General features: G+C 39.4%; 1 protein-coding gene across 1 annotated transcript in view; it reads right to left on the minus strand.

Moving 5' to 3' along the window:
• The window catches only part of mlphb (melanophilin b), a 94,679-nt gene that overhangs the window by 74,317 nt on the left and 2,257 nt on the right, over nt 1–18,105 (minus strand). Inside the window, exons 2-8 of the mRNA XM_066686954.1 lie at nt 17,751–17,906; nt 13,875–14,096; nt 13,555–13,694; nt 6,852–6,928; nt 6,337–6,397; nt 5,178–5,697; nt 1,675–1,745 (exon numbers count right to left, since the gene is read on the minus strand). Of these exons, the coding sequence (XP_066543051.1) occupies nt 1,675–1,745; nt 5,178–5,697; nt 6,337–6,397; nt 6,852–6,928; nt 13,555–13,694; nt 13,875–14,096; nt 17,751–17,906 (1,247 nt within the window). The remainder of the gene's footprint in view (nt 1–1,674; nt 1,746–5,177; nt 5,698–6,336; nt 6,398–6,851; nt 6,929–13,554; nt 13,695–13,874; nt 14,097–17,750; nt 17,907–18,105) is intronic.

Here is an 18,105-nt window from a genome sequence, read left to right on the forward strand (position 1 = left end):
TTTGGGTCTTGTCCTTTGCATAAAGAGATTACTGAAAATCTGGTTGCCACTACCAGAAGGCTGAAACTGAGGCTCATGTGCAAAATCACTACTCAGTATGGTTCTGAAGGCAGCACTGCCATTGAGGCAGAATTAATGTAATTGGTTACTAGCCAAAAGGTGAGGATGAACATGATTGGTTAGCACACAATTGCCAGAGATTGCCTGCTCTGATTGCCAGAAATGTATATATACGCCTTTCACTTTCTGATGGAACATCATCTCCTCTGTCTATAACCCACAGACTGTTACTGCCTTTCTGACGAGTTTACTGCAAGTTGTCTGTTTACCTTTACGGCAAGGTGCCTTCCTGCTTCCTTCAGACACTTTGCTGCTTACCTCTGCTATCTTCTTTTTCTTCCCTTTTATTTTTTCGAAACCTACTTGTTTTTCTCTGATAGAGTATCTGAGCTTTTTAATATACACAATTCAGCAGTACTACGAAGCCAAAACTGGATATCTTCTGCTTTTGATACTTTTTAAAGTAGTGCGATTGCTCTAGGAACCAGGACTGTTCCAACAACCAGGACATATTCATCAGGCTACAGTAGAAGAAAGGTGTGAAATGCCTCATCATTTTGTTCAACACATGTGCTGTCAGAATTGTTACGGACTTCTACAGAGAATGTCAGCTTTGGAAAGAGATTTTCGGAACCTGCTATCAGAGTTTAAGGACTGGCATGTCAGAGCTGTGCAAGGAGTAACAGTGAGTGGGAGTACGGGCAGCAGACAGTGGGCTGAGGACCTAACAGAGCAGTGGACAGTGGAGCGACACAGATCCAGACCAGAGGATCGAGTGAATGGCAACACTGCTGTGAGTACAGCTAGAGACGGGCAATGGGTGCAGATTGAAGCTAGATCCAAGCACCGAGCTTTGTATAGCTCTGTAGTCTTGTCTTCTACTCCTGGTACCACAGCTGGTCCAGGAAATTCAGCTGCTAAACCTAACACTGCTGTTGAGAGAGCACAGCACAGAACCAGACCAGAATATTGGTCTTATTCACTTTAGCTGAAAAACAGATTTGAACCACTGCATGCCCTTCGTGAGAATCACAAACGCAGTGAACACAGCACAGAAAGTGCCAGAAGTGTCAGCCGGTCCCAAAACCCTAACAAACCTACTGCAGACACCCCGATCTTTGGAGATGACACTGTTAATGGGGTAACAAACCCAAAACTCATAGTGAGATGCGAGCCAAACATCACCGTCCCTGAACTTACTGCAAAGCTTCAAGCTGTACTGGCTGAGTACACGAATGTGAAGAGGATTATTGTACAGGTTGGAAAGAATGACACTGTCAAGCAGGAGTCTGAAGTTTTAAGAAGTTTTTAATTACCTCCTTAACACACTCAGTAAGTTCAACATACAATTTTTCATCAGTGGACCTCTACCTGCAGGAGGCACCAATATGTTCTCAAGGTTACTGGGATTAAACACCTGGCTACAAAACAGCTGCAGATCAAATGGACTGAATTTCATTGACAACTTTAACTTGTTTTTTGGGAAGAGATAACTTTTTAGGAGAGATGGACTGCACACGAACAAGAGGGGTGTTAAACTCCTGACAGACAATCTCATTTTCTCAGTGTGCAATCTATCTACTTCTCTTGGTGCGGGCGCATCAGCATCAATACCCAGGAACTCTCCTGTACAAGCTGATGACACCATGTCACAGCCAGAACATCCTCTCTCCACTGAGGATGACCTGAGGGAGCAGCAGACACTGGACATGAGTGGCAATGACCAACTCTATCAGCTGCCAAAGACACCAAAACCCCAAGAGGAATCCTCCATGTCCTCTATCACCCCCCCACCCACACACACACACACACACACACATCACCCCACCTGAACCTCCCAGCAGCCATGGGGAAGCTGGTTTCGGCTGGGACAAGGCTGTCACTTTCCCTGTCAGCCAGCCCTCAGGTGCAAAGAAGAACCACCCCAGCTTCTACTCCACCCTCATCTACTGCCACTTCCCCACTGCAATCCCCCAGACTGTCCCCTAAGAAAAATCACGCTCCATCACCACCTAGAGCACCTCAGCGGAAGAGACAAGCTTCTCGACCCCCAGAAAGGCAGCTTTGCTCATGGCTCCATCGCCAGCAGGAGCTTCGTCAGCTGATAAGGGCGAGGAAAAGTGATGTTTTTCAGGTCCTGGCTGCTGCAATGATGTCAGCAGTACATGTTTTCAAAACAAGCTTGGACCTTTGGTGCCTGTAATCTCTCCCATTCCAGTACTTATCAGAGAGAGAAAGAACAGAGAGTTCAGGTCAGATTCTGTGAATGTAGCCAATCTACGGCATATAAAATGTGAGACAGAGATTCTGTGGCAAAGTGCACTAAGATTTACTAAGTTAGCTCTTCTAAATATCAGATCTCTCACAAACAAATCACACTTAATTAATGATTTTATTACAGCACATGGGCCTGATTTTTTACTTTTAACTGAGACTTGGCTAAATGAATGTAGTGCTCCAACTGTTTTATTGGAGTCGGCTCCTCCAGATTTTCATTTTTTAAATGCATCTTGTGCCAGTAGAAAAGGTGGAGGTCTACCTGCTCTGTTCCATGGTTCTTTTCAGTGCAAGCAGTTATCATTTGGTGACTTCACAACATTTGAGAATCTCTGTGTAGTTCTGAAAGGGACAACACAGATATTACCAGTAACTGTCTACAGGCCGCCGAAGAACAGTGCTAATTTTATTGATGAATTTACAGAGATGCTGTCTTTTATTTCTACTGACGTTGACCATTTTGTTATTGCTGGTGACTTTAACATACATATCGACAACCCCAAGGTTGTTTTGCCAAGGAACTGCATGCCATATTTGACTCTTTTGGCGTTTCACAGCATGTTACAGGGAGTACACATTGTCATGGTCACACGCTGGATATTGTTATCTCAAAGAGTCTCAACATATCAGTGACTGTGAAGGAAGTCGCGTTGTCAGATCACTACTGTGTGTTCTTTGATATGTGGGCCTCACCAGTCATCAGAGACAGAAGAGTTTGTGTCACTTTTTATGAGTAAAATGTGCACTACACCATGTGAATGATCCAACTCTGTTGATGATCTGCTGAATAGTTTTAATACAAAAATTGTCAGTGCTATGGATGAGATTGCGCCAGTTAAAGTGAAGGCTTTGTCTTGCAAACAGAAAGCACCATGGAGAAATGCTTCTGTCGGTCAAATCCAAAAGAGCAAGTGTCGCAAGGCAGAACGCAGATGGCGTAAAACAAGTCTTCATATTCACAAAGAAATCTACAAAGATATGCTACGTGAATACAACGTGACAATATGCAAAACACGACAATCCTATTTCTCTAGCATCATCAACAATAACACTAACAACAGCAAAATCCTCTTCACCGTGGTCGACAGACTTACTAACTCACCCACACCAATGGCCCCTGAATTAGTATCAACTGAGAGATGTAATGAGTTTGCATTTTTTTTAACACTAAAATGCAGAATATCAGACAAGCAATTAGTACATCTATATCCAATAATGAGTCTGTACCCTCTCCATCACCTCATTAAAACTCCTTAGTTAAAATGTCAGATTTCAGTACTGTTGATAATAAAATTTTAATTGACACAGTTAATCATCTCAAATCATCCACTTGTAGTCTTGACACACTACCAACCAATTTTTTAAAGAGTGTGTTTCACACAATAGCACCAGACATACTCCACATTGTAAACACCTCACTCATGTCGGGGGGGTTTTCCGAGTTCACTAAAAACTGCAGTTGCAAAGCCTCTTCTAAAAAAGAAAAGTTTAGAATCATCTCTGATAAGTAACTACAGGCCAATTTCTAATTTACCGTTCATTGGCAAAATCATTGAGAAAATAGTTTTCAGGCAAATCACTAGTTTCTTGTCCATTAACAGTAGCCTAGACAAATTCCAGTCCGGGTTCCGATCTAATCACAGCACTGAGACTGCTCTAATCAAGGTAATTAATGACATCCGCTTAAATACAGAGGCTGGAAAGGTATCTCTTCTATTACTTCTTGACCTTAGTGCTACATTTGATACCATTGACCATAAGATTCTTATAAATAGACTCACAAACTGGGCTGGACTCTCAGGAACAGTCCTGAAGTGGTTTGTTTCTTATCTGGAAGGCAGGAACTACTTTGTAGAAATAGAAAATAATATTTCAGAGAACATGCCAGTAACCTGTGGTGTCCCCCAGGGCTCTATTCTTGGTCCACTTTTATTTAATTTATATATGCTTCCTCTTGGCCAGATTCTACAGGACTATGGGCTGTCCTATCACAGCTATGCAGATGATACTCAGATTTACATGGCCCTGTCCCCAAACGACTCTGGCCCAGTTGACTCATTAAGCAAGTGCCTTGAACACATCACAAACTGGATGGGACACAAGTTTTTGCGGCTGAATAAAGATAAAACTGAGATTATACTATTTGGGAATAGCACTGAGGGACAAAGATTGGCTACGTATCTGGACTCGAGGGTCCTCAAATCTAAAGAACTGGCTCGTAACCTTGGTGTATTAATGGACTCAGATCTCAGTTTTAGTAGTCATATTAAAGCGGTTACTAGATCAGTATTTTACCATCTTAAGGACATCAGTAAGATTAGAGATTTTCTGACTAAACCAGACTTGAAGAAACTTATCCATGCCTTTTGTGATAACTTGATCCTTCAATAAAGATGATTCGGAGAAATCACTTTTATTATTTTATTCTTGAACTCCACCAAGCATTCAAACTATACATCCAGCTCTCACATGTACACAGTCTAATCTCTCCTACTGTTCTTCTCCTGAATCCTTTCTCAACACGTATCTCCACAGTACATCCTACTGGAATAAAGTGGAATTGCACTCGCTAGGAGACTTGGAGAATTAGGATACCACATCCCTCCCCTCTTAAGAGAACACTACACAGTTGAGCTTCAAAGTTAACTAATACTCGAACCAGTCATAATTATAACCCATAACATTCTATGTTACTTAACTGGACAATCTAACCAAACTAAGAAAATCTAGGAAGGTGGGTGGACTACCATCCTTCCAGTGAGTCTCAAAGAACATTCTTGCTCTTACTTGAGAGAACTCACTAATATTTCGCAAAGTCTCTCAGATGAATAGGAGTCTACCTTGTGCGCTCAGAGCGGCGCAGCAACAGTGGTTGGTCTGCTCTCTTCTCTGGCTGATCAAATGAAGGGTGAACCTGCCCTGTCTCGGCAGATTTATTCTCTTCCTCTCCCACTGAAACTGAAACAGCAGAACCACTTGGTAAGACTTCTGGTGTTGTTGGAATCTGAAGACTCACAGGTTCCAGTGTCATGTTCGGTGTATGTGTCTCAGTCCTTGGAGCGTGTTGCTTTTGAATCTGATCCACATGACGTCTCACGATGCATCCGTCTCCAAGCTGCACTTTATAGGAGACAGGCCCTGTGTTCATCTTGATGATGGCAGGAACCCATTTTGGGCCATATCCGTAGTTCCGAAAGTACACATCGTCCCCTGGAGAGAAACTTCTCCACCTGCTGTTTGAGTCATGTTGTTCTTTCTGCTTGAGTTGTTTCTTTCGAATCTTTGACTTCACATCAGGTAGCAGGAGATCCAGTGTGGAACGCAGTCTTCTTGACATCACCATTTCTGCCGGAGACAAGCCTGTAGTAGTTTGAGGTGTGATTCTATAATTGAACAGGAATCTTGCTACTTTTGTTTCCAAATTATCTCCTTTCATTTTCTTCATTACTTGTTTGAATGTTTGTACGGCTCTTTCGGCTAAGCCATTTGATGCCGGATGAAAGGGCGCAGATGTTATGTGTTGTATGCCATTTTGTTTCAGGAATGATTCAAATTCTTGGCTTGTAAAGCATGTACCATTATCAGATACTATTGTCTGTGATGGGCCATGTGTGCTAAAGCACTGTCTGAGTTTCTCTATGGGGATATGACTTGTTGCTCTGCTTGTAGGATACACATCAAGCCATTTTGAATGTGCATCCACCACTATAAGAAACACCTTGCCTAAGTATGGGCCAGCATAGTCAACATATAGTCTACTCCAGGGTGTCTCTGGCCACTCCCAAGGATGAAGAGGCGCTGCAGCTGGATCCTTTCTGGTTTCCTGATATGTATGGCATGACTGTACTTCTTTCTCTATGTCAGCATCCATTCCTGGCCACCACATATATGAACGTGCCAACCCCTTCCTTCTGGAGATGCCTGGGTGCGTGCAGTGCAGTTGCTTTAATATGGTGGTCCTCCCCTTTGGCACAACCACTCTAGCTCCCCAGAGCACACATCCATCTTTGACACTAAGTTCTAGCCTCCTCTGGCTGTAGGCCACCTTTTCCGGCCAACCCTTTAAACACCACCACAATACTTGAGATAGTGTTTCATCTTTTGCTGTCCACCGCTTCACTTCAGCTGTTGTGATTGGAGGATCTCCCATCACATCCAACATAAGGACTTGTCCTGTACCATCCTCCTCTTCTGTTTGTGGTAATGGCAGCCTGCTTAACGCATCAGCATTTATGTGGTCTTTGCCTGGTTTGTAAACCAACCTGTATTCATACGCTCTCAGGAGTGTTGCCCACCTCTGCACCCTCGGTGACCCCATCTGTGGTACCGGCTTCATTTCGTGGAAAAATGATATTAACGGTTTGTGATCAGTTGTAATAGTGAAAGTTCATCCATAGATGTACTTCTGAAATCGCTTGATTCCAAATATGATGGCTAAACCCTCCTTGTTCAGCTGCGAGTACCGCTTTCAGCTGGTGTCAACGTGCATGACATGAATCCTATGGCCTTTCTACCCCCTCCTCCATGACTGGGGACAGCACAGCTCCCACTCCATATGGTGAGGTGTCACATGCCAGCACAAGTTCTTTATCTGCCGAATAGTGACACAGGACATTTGTTGATTTCAACAACTGTTTGACAAGCAAAACGTGTCTTCTTGATCTTTTTTCCAGGTCCACTGGGCATGTTTCCTCAGTAATCTGTGTAGTGGAGCCAAGTGTGTGGCAAGATTAGGTAGGAACTTGTTATAGTAGTTCCAAAGCCCAAGATATGCTTTTAGCTCAGTCACTGTGGTTGGACGTGGAGCTTCCTCAATGGCTCTTACCTTGTTTTGCCCTGGGTGCAGACCGTCAGCATCAATCTTGTGCCCTAAGTATTCAACCTTATCCTGTAAGAATGAACACTAATGCCTGAGCAGTCGCAGACCGGCTTCTCATGGAACTGAGCAGGGCCTGTAGAACTTGGGAAGGGCTTTAGCAGACACGCGGATTGTGGCCTTCATTTCCTTTAACCTGCCTAGTTCTTGTTTGAAAACTTCCTCATGCTTTGAGAGTACTTCCTGTAATCCCTGTGCCCCTGTTTTCACATGTTTTATTTCATCCCATTTCAGCTTTAAAGCCTCGAGCCATCCTCTACCTAACAAGCTAGGGCCCGTCCCTTTCACCACCACTAGAGGCAATGTCTTTATTTGCTGTGCATAGTTCACTTCTACGTTAGCTACTCCCACTATGTTGATTTCCTCTCCCATGTATGATTTCAGAGACAGTTTAGTTTCATTTATTTTGGGATTTTTTTTATCCATTTCTCATTGAGTAACCTTTTATTCATAATGCTTACACTGCAACCAGTGTCTATTTCAAAGGTCACTTTCTCGCTGTTCACATCCATTGTCACTTCAAGTGGTTTTACAATACTCTGTATTGAAGCTTCTGTTCTCATGCATGCCAGTGTGAATGCTTCCTCCTCATGATCAGAACTATCTTCATCCTCCTGTCTCTGTAAATTGTGAGACCTATGTGACCATGGGCCCCCACGCCTCTGCTCTGCTTTGTGTGCTTTCTGTTCCCTGTGATATGTATCTACTTTATTTTTATTTTGCATGCCTTGGCAATGTGTCCTACCTTCCCATAGGAATGACACCTGGCTTCTTTAAATTTACACTTGGCTGCACTGTGATACTTCCTGTGGCAACGGTAACACACTCTCTCTTCCTTTTTTTCATCTCCCCTCTTCAGGTGACCCTCCATTTTCACTTTGTTGCAAGCTACAGGCGTCCTTTGTAGGTCTTGGGCATTTTTGTTTGCAGTTTCTGCAGCTACTGCTAACTGAAATGCCTTCTCAAAGGTCAGGTCCTGTTCGGACAGCAGACGTCTTTGAATCCTATCATCCGCATACCAGATAATCTCTTAACATTTTTTTTCAATGTAGTGCCAAAGTTACAGTCATGAGCTAGTTGCCTGAGCTCTGCTACATATGGACTCACAGATTCAGTAGGCTGTCGGGACCGCGAGTCAAACTTAAACCTCTGCACTATCTCGCTTGGCTTAGGATTGAAGTGTTTTTTTATTATCTTATTTAACTGGTCGTATGTCTTTGTACTTGGCTTATCTGGACTCACCAGGTTTCCCATGAGCTTGTATGTGGCTGGACCTACCACACTTATTAGGATAGCCCTCTGTTTATTACCATCCTCAATCTCTTTTGCTTCAAAAGTCCCAAGTCTGCTCTTTTGCATCAAATGCAGACAGGGTGCCAATCATCCATGTAGTCATGACTGGGCCTCCTAACAAGCAGCAGTTCTTCCAGTATCCTCGTCGCCAATATATGATAACTTGACCCTTCAATAAAGATGATTTGGAGAAATCACTTTTATTATTTTATTCTTGAACTCCACCAAGTGGAGCATTCAAACTATACAACCAGCTCTCACATGTGCACAGTCTAATCTCTCCTACTGTTCTTCTCCTGAATCATTTCTCAACACGTATCTCCACAGTACATCCTACTGGAATAAAGTGGTATTGCACTCGCTAGGAGACTTGGAGAATTAGGATACCACACCTTTATTTCTAGCAGGATTGATTACTGTAATGGTCTCTTAGCTGGACTTCCAAAAAAGACCATTAAACAGCTTCAGCTGATTCAAAATGCAGCTGCCAGAGTTCTCACTAGGAGAAAAAGAAGAGATCATATCACCCCCATCCTCAAATCCTTACACTGGATACCAGTCTGTTACAGAATAGACTTTAAGGTGTTATTACTGGTCTATAAATGTCTAAATGGGGTAGGACCAGCGTATTTATCAGATCTGCTACAGAGATATGAGCCGAGCAGAGCCCTCAGATCGTTAGGAACTAGTCAGTTAGTCCTGCCTCAGGTCAATGAGGCAGCGTCTAAACATGGAGAGGCAGCGTTTAGCTACTATGCCACTTTTAAATGGAACCAGCTGTCTGAGAATATTAGAGGAGCAAAAGTGAAAAAGAGAAAAGAGTTTAGACACTTTTAAATCAAGACTGAAAACATTCCTGTTTGAGCAGGCTTACAGCTCAATTTAAAATATTCTGCACTTTTCTGTAACGACATTTTATTTCTTTTATTTCTGTTCATTTATTGTCATTTTAAATTGTTTTAATCATTTTAATCATTTTACTCTTTTTATGTAATTGTCTTATTGGAAATTTATGATTTTATTCTGGCTTTTAATTTAATTGTTTCTTTTTCTGTAAAGCACTTTGAATTGCTTCTGTATGAAAGGTGCTCTATAAATAAACTTGCCTTGCCTTGCCTTGCCTTTAGGGAAAAACAGGGGAGATCTCCAAACTAAACCAGAACACTGGACACCAATATTTTAATGAGACTGAATTACAAACAGCACTGTTTAATCAATCAGACTTTTATAGAATTTTAAACATTTCTATATAAACGCCATGTTCCTTAAAAAAGTATTTATTATTCTGGTAAATTAAAATTTATTTTGTAAAGGGATTAAGTGCCATTCAGCAGTGGGTGGAACAGATTTGATTTTATCATCATAAACTGACCTGAACTGCATGACGTTTATACAAACTGGATTCCAAAAAAGTTGGGACAGTAAACAAATTGTGAATAAAACTGAATGCAATGATGTGGAGATGGCAAATGTCAATATTTTATTCGTAATAGAACATAGATGACAGATCAAAAGTTTAATCTGAGTAAATGTAACATTTTATATGTTAAAATATAAAATATGTTGATTCCAAATTTCACAGTGTTAACAAATCCCAAAAAAGTTGGGACAAGTAGCAATAAGTGGCTGGAAAAAGGAAATTGAGCATATAACAAACAGCTGGACCAAAGACCAATTAACCCTAATTAGGTCAATTGACAACATGATTGGGTATAAAAAAAGCTTCTCAGAGTGTCAGTGTCTGAGCCAAGATTGTAAGAGGATCACCGATTCCACCATTGTTGCGCAGAAAGATAGTGCAGCAATACCAGAATAGTGTTACCCAGCGTAAAATAGAAAAGACTTTTAAGTTATCATCCACCATGCATAACATCATCAAAAGATTCAGAGAATCTGGAACAATTGCTGTGCGTAAGGGTCAAGGCCGTAAAACTCTACTGGATGCTCTTGATCTCCGGGCCCTTAAACGTCACTGCACCTCAAACAGTAATGCCATTGTCAAGGAAATAATAGAATGGGCTCAGGAATACTTCCAGAAAGCATTGTCAGTGAACACAATCCACCGTGCCATCCGCCATTGCTACCTGAAACTCTACAGTGCAAAGAGAAAGCCATTTCTAAGCAAGCTCCACAAGCTCAGATGTTTGCACTGGGCCAGGGGTCTTTTAAAATGGAATGTGGCAAAATGGAAGACTGTTCTGTGGTCAGATGAGTCACGATTTGAAGTTCTTTATGGAACACTGGGACGCCATGTCATCCGGACCAGAGAGGACAAGGATAACCCAAGTTGTTATCAACGCTCCGTTCAGAAGCCTACAACACTGATGGTATGGGGTTGCATGAGCGCTCGTGGCATGGGCAGGTGGCATGGGCAGGTTGCATGTCTGGAAAGGCACCATTAATGCAGAGAACTATGTTCAGGTTCTAGAACAACATATGCTCCCATCTAGACGTCATCTCTTTCAGGGAAGGCCCTGCATTTTTCGACAAGATAATGCCAGGCTACGTAGGAGAAGAATCCGGGTACTGAAATGGCCAGCCTGCAGTCCACATCTTTCAACTATAGAGAACATTTGGCGCATCATAAAGAGAAAGGTGCGACAAAGAAGGCCCAAGACGATTGAACAGTTAGAGGCCTGTATTAGACATGAATGGGAATGTCTATGGGAATGAGAGCATTCCTATTTCTAAACTTGAGAAACTGGTCTCCTCTGTCCCCAGATGTCTGTTGAGTGTTGTAAGAAGAAGGGGGGGGGAGGGTATAAAATGGCCTTGTCCCAACTTTTTTGGGATTTGTTGATGCCATGAAATTTTGAAACAACATATTTTCCCCTAAAATGATACATTCTCTCAGTTTAAACTTTTGATCTGTGATTTGTGTTCTATTCTGAATAAAATATTAGATGTTGGCACCTCCAGATCATTGCATTCAGTTTTTATTCACAATTTGTTTAGTGTTGCAACTTTTTTGGAATCCGGTTTTTTGGAATGTATTATATCACTAGTTATATTATACAACAAGTTAAACAGAGCATTTCCCCAAACTTCAGCATGTTTTTAAGAAAAGACTGTGTATAAAACACTTGTTTACACACGAAAACTGTCAGACCATGAATGCATTTTATTAAAACGCTGATATGTTCAACGTTATTAAACACAAAAACCTTGATATATTTATTAACCAGAATAATACGGCACAGGTCATCTGATTATAAAACAGTGTATAATGGAGGTCTAGTTGCCTCGTCTAAAATTGATGAGACAAAAAAAAAAAAAAAATTGCCCTGTTTTGGTGTAAATTTAAACACAGACACTGTGTACATTGGTCAGAGGTTCAGTCAGTATTTATCCAGTTTAACACTGCAAATGATCTCTCCACTGATTGCCTAGATCTGTATTTTTGCAATCTGAATTTTCGATATGAATTCATGGGTCCGCATTTTTAAAATATGATTTTTTTTACTCTGAATTTTTGTAATCTGAATATTTTTAATGACATCTAAATATTTCACCACCTCAAATTTTCAAGTTTATCAATGCCATACAAAAATAATTCAAAATAAAATATCCAGACAAATATAATTTAAATATAATATATTTTATAAATATATATAATTCTTAAATAGTACAATGAGTGCTATGATTTTAATCAGAGGCTTCACCAAATACTGAAATCTGGGGTACCAATATTTTTGGAAGTATCTTTTTAGTTAAATTTTGTTTTATTAAAAGAAAATTTTATTTTGTCCAAAATATTATTCTGAAAAGAAAAGAAGAGTGGACACAGTGTTTTAAAAAAAAACTCCAGCAGCACTGTTTTGATCCACTCATACTTCAATGTCATTGCAGTCCTGAGAATAATCCACCACCTAAACATTAAACATATATTTACTAGTCATTGGACAACATACAACAAAATGTGTCTTCCGAATTTAATCCATCCATGGTAGTGAACACACACACTAGTGCACTATGGGGGACCAGTCCCTCAATTGTATCTTATGAATTGATATGTAATAACATGTATGACTTGTCCATGTTCATGTCTTATTAAATGTGTCTGGCTTATTTACTTTAAAAATCCTGCATATTTTCACTATACTGCTGTGTCTACACTACATTAATCAAATGGTCAGTGAGTCCACTTACTTTAAACTCCAGGAATGTAGTTTCTAAGTGTGAGGGACATTAATACAAAGATAAGCCATGCCAACAAATATAATCCATAAATATTTACCATATGAAAATGTAAAATTCATTCATTTATTCATTGTCTGTAACCACTTATCCAGTTCAGGTTTGCTGTGGGTACCAGAGCCTACCCAGAATCACTGGGTGCAAGGCAGGAACACATCCTGGAGGGGGTGCCAGTCCTTCACAGGGTGATACACACTCACACATTCACTCACACATACACACCCAGGGACACTTTTTAGTCGCCAATCCACCTACCAATGTATGAGGAAACCGGAGCACCCAGAGATAATTCACACATTATTTATAAAATATATGAAAACAAACACCATTGTGTCCACTCTGTATAATCACTTGTACAGCCATATAAATAAGATCTTTAATATTTTTGGGTTGTAAGCGGTGTACTAGGAGAGTGTTCACTTCTATGAACACAACTGTGTTCTCCTGCTGACCTCCTCTTTTAAGCCAGTTGGAGCTTAAAAATTGGATAAAGTTGATACGCTTGGTTAGAGGCATGTGACTGTGGGAATCACATGGATGACTAAACACAGCCAAATGGCTCACGTTCAGGATTTTCAACACAGTTTTTGAAGTGAGAAAGCTTTGCAGCTTTGTCATGGATGAGATAATGTGCTCTAAACAAAATTAGGTTAAAAATAAACTATATAAACATATGAAATGTAAATTTGTTGTTTATTTCTCTTGCAACACAAAGCTTATTTGATCATTTCTGTTAGATTTTCAGAAAAAAATGATATGTTGTTAACCAGACAAGCATTTTATCACATGGCTATTTCCAAGCTTATATTTTATAAAGATTGAGATCTACATCCATTATAGTTGACACTTACCTCTAAGATTAGTCTGTGAACAATTCCACTCTGCGTTTAGTCTCTTAAAAATGGACATCATCACTTTTGCACTGCCAAAATGCTTGAAGCGAGCATGCAGATTTTCATGGAACCACTCCAGTGTACCAATTTGCAAGACTCTGCAATGAAGTTCAATGAAAACAACATAGTTTACTTAATGAAAGACTTAATCATTTAAAATGATAAAAATTACAAGCTGACATCTGGTAAAGTACGGAAAAAAACTGATTTATTCGTTACTGTTCTATGCTCCACTAGGACTAGAATAAGATAGACTCTGTCTCTAACTTTAAACTTACCTGGACATTTGGCATGGATCACACACCCAGCCCTGCTCTTTTTTGTGGAAGCAGCTGCAGGACTTGCACACAAATTGTTTACACTCCATGCACTGATGTTTGGCACTGAGCAGGAACTTGAAAGGCTGCAGGCAAGATATACAAAATGAGTCGCTGAAGTTGGGCTGATAGCCCAGCAGCTCTCTTTTCGTATCTTCTTTCACTATTTTTGACTTCAGGTACCTGCAACAAATGAATAAGAAGTAAAATATATTAGAAATTCAGGAAATTGATTTGGAAATTTCATTTTAAAGTCTTCTTGAGATTTAGCAAATTACGATGTACAGGATTGTGTTACTCTGGCATGAAAAAAACAGTGGCAATTGCAATAATAATCATACACAGGATAGATGGAAAATATCCCATGCCAGTCCATTAGAGCATCACATAGGGCCCATCCCACTCTCTTCCTACCTGCAGCCATAACATTCCTGTAATCTTTGGCCATTTAAATCCTAACCCAAACCAATAGTGCTGCTGTGGCCGTTTATGATTAATTCAGCAACCAGCTACACCTAAAACCAAAGTGTACTCACTGGGCCCAGCCCTTGTATACCCAACTGCACCGTTAGCAATCCACAGGGGTTATGACATAGGTACATCCCCTCATCAATGTTTGTCTGAATTAGTTTTTGCCCTGAGATGACAAACTGCACATGCAGGGATGTAGCAGACTTGGCTAAAAACCCACTAACACCTATTTCCACTGGTCTTACATGTGCCTGCATACGCACGTTCTTTCACCTCAGCATAATTAAGCTTCTTCCTTTCTGAAGTTTCATGCACTGCATACTCAAATGTATTGTAAGCACTGTGAAATAAACTGCCCATTTACTTTCATAGTAGAAGATCATGTAGTACAATGCCACAGTGTAGATAAATCAATGCATTCTGGGACTTGTATTTGTTTACCTACATCTGCTAGTCACACTCATGTTAATATATTATCTCTCCACAAACAAGCAAAACGTGGCTTGGTTGGCCACAGCTCTTTTTGTCCCTCAAGCCAAAGTAGGTCTGTTTGGTCATGGCACACCATGGCCAGCATGAAAAAGAGCAATAAAAGACGTTTCACCGTTATACAGAGCAAAAAAAAAGCCCCTACTGAACTTCATATATCAAATTTCAAAAACAGTGGACACTGGGTGGTGATTCTTCTAGAAATCTTAAATATTTGGAACAAATACTGAATTATAATGATATTTTAACTCATCTGTTTTTAGCTCATCTCAGCTCTGGAATGTGCTGAGGAAATTCAGAGGGATAAACATCACCATGTGATGTTGGTCCACATGCTAATTGCAACAGATCCTGTCATCTCCTGCAAAATGGGTGGAATTTAGATACACAGACTAGCTTTGTGCATTGAAGAGATTTCTGTAAACAATTAATTGTTTATTTTTTTATTTATATATAGTTACACTTATACTCCACATTTCTAGACTCCCAAGTACACATTCAGTCAATGCTATGAAGGATAAAAAAAGTTTGGTTGTCCTGTCTACATAATACTATCTGCTGAAATTATTGCTACTCACTGTAAAGTTTATCAAAATAACCATGATATATGCATTGTTTTTTAATGAGATGGATGCCAGTATATAATAAAAGCAAGCAGGCCCTTTTTGTAATATCATATTAAAATTTGTGAATTACTGGCTATTTCAGATTAGTAAAAATGAAAATTAAACAAATCATTAAATTTATATAAAAATAAATATAATACAAAACATGGAATAAATAAAACATCTATTTTTTAACATTAACTCATAGTCAAATAAATTAAAGATGTTCTAAGAAGGAAATAGGTGGCACAGCAGGTAGTGTTGCAGTCACACAGCTCCAGGGACCTGGAGGTTGTGGGTTTGATTCCCGCTCCGGGTGACTGTCTGTGAGGAGTTGGTGTGTTCTCCCTGTGTCCGCGTGGGTTTGCTCCGGTTTCCTCCCATAGTCCAAAAACACACGGTAGGTGGATTGGCAACTCAAAAAGTGTCCGTGAGTGTGTGTGAAGGACGCGACCTTGAACTGGATAAGCGGTTACAGATAATGAATGAATGAATGAATAAGAAGGTTTTGTCCTCAGGTTTTGCTTTTATTATTTAATATACTTCTAGTCCTTATATTTGGTTCGCAGTCAGTTCACAGTATAATGTTTTTGTCATAAAAATGTATTTATGCATAAGCAAATATATTTAAAAATCAACATTTTTAAACAATATTTAAAAATAAGTTAACAATAATATTTACGCCATAATACTGGGTTTCAACTCAACAAAGTTTAATAATAATATTTGTCACAGCAAAGTGGAATGTGAATGTAACAATGTGAAATTTTAAAGGGATGTAATAACAGCTTGTCACTAAAGCACACATTTTACATTTTATACATATGCATTTCTTTTGCAGACACATCATATATAATATCTGACATTGATTTAATTAGTACTGCTTATAGCGGTTTCAGTGAGTTATTTGTGTCACATGTGGTGAAGTAACCGTGTAATTAAATGGTCAGCTAATTGAATTAAGTGAAAATTAAATTTAGTAATGAAGTGTACATGTCAGTGTAAGTAAAAACATCACCCTCCAGATAATCAGGATTATGTGGGTGCCATCTATTAGCATCATTATTCTGATTATATTACTGTCACTTGCAGGTTTTGGCAAATTAGCACAATAACAAAATCCGTCCTGATGTTACCTCCACATTGGAACTCAGTATGTTTTTACAGTAAACATGAACCTATATTTTAATTTCTATTTACTCTAGCATTCAGCAGCCCTGTTCTGTGATCTGGTGTTATCTACTGCTTCACAGTTAAGCTGTTTCAAAACCTAGATAGTTTCACATCACAGTAACTTCACAATATTTGACAACAAAAGCTTTAGCAGGGAAAATATTTAATTTAATTTATTGAAAAATTGAAATAGAATACAACCACAGCAACAGTTTTGTGTAGTTATATTGAGTGTGTATATATGGGGGTTTATGCAACACACTAAATGAAAGGATATCCACAGTATATAAATGAATTGAACAGGGAATTGTGAAGACTTTAAAATATGTGCATGTGCTTTCCGTGCTTTTTTTTAGTTCTGTGTGAATTTTTGCCTGTCTTATTTTGAACTGGGTGTAATTTCTAGTTGGAAATTCACAAGGGTACAGTTAATACACATTCCAAATGTCATGATAGAATAAGAACAAATGCTGTACACTAGCTTTAATAGACATATCAGTCATCACAACTCATAATTAATATAAACATAGGAAAATTTCAGTTGATGATCACTGCACAAGATTTTCAAAAATGTCATTCATGAAATTTGCTCAAAAGGAAATTACAACATAGGGGTGGTTTGTTTCAAGTAATTATAATTTGGATTGACATATATTATTATATGTCTTACTAATAATTAATATATTATTCACAGAATATTCAGAATTACAAATACACAATTTGTCCCAATGGTTGTTGACACTTGACATAATAAACAAATTAATGTTCACTCATTGCAGAATAGCCATTCCTTTTTTTGTTTTAGCAATTACACAGAAATCTATGTGTGTGTGAAAAGGGGACATAAATCTTGCCAGCATTATGTTGTAGAGCAGTCTTTTGTCCTCTGAACTATCAAATGCTACTGGGATAAGTGGGAGGGCATTAACGATCATTAAACATTCCTGAACAAAACACAACGCGGGTGTGGCAGAATACAATCATATAATTTCCTCAGAAATAGAGGCTGTAGTAAAACCATAAAGGGAGACCCCATTAAAACATTTTTAAGAACACTCTTTGTGTTATTTGATCTATAGAGCAGAAAATTAATGCTTACGAAAGTCTGTCCTTTTCTGTTTTCCGGAGGTTGAAGTCTCTCTGGATGACCTGCCACACATGTTTCACCTCTTCATCTGTGAGTCTGGAGAGGTCTAGTTTTGTACCATTACAAATTGTGGACATCATCAAAATTTTCAGCCAACAGCAAGGAGGTCTGTGAAGGATAATTTTTGGTATAACCAGCCTTAGAGTGTAGTACAAATGCCACCCACAGTTCCTCTCTCTTTGCTTGGCCCAGATTTGCACAATGAGAAAGAATAAACATCTCTGCTGACCCTCATGTTAAGCTATAATATTTACTGCTTATCATGTATGCATATTGTATATAAATGTATCAGTCTAAATTAAATACA

This window comes from Hoplias malabaricus, chromosome 12 (assembly GCF_029633855.1).
Source record: "Hoplias malabaricus isolate fHopMal1 chromosome 12, fHopMal1.hap1, whole genome shotgun sequence".
NCBI lineage: Eukaryota > Metazoa > Chordata > Actinopteri > Characiformes > Erythrinidae > Hoplias > Hoplias malabaricus.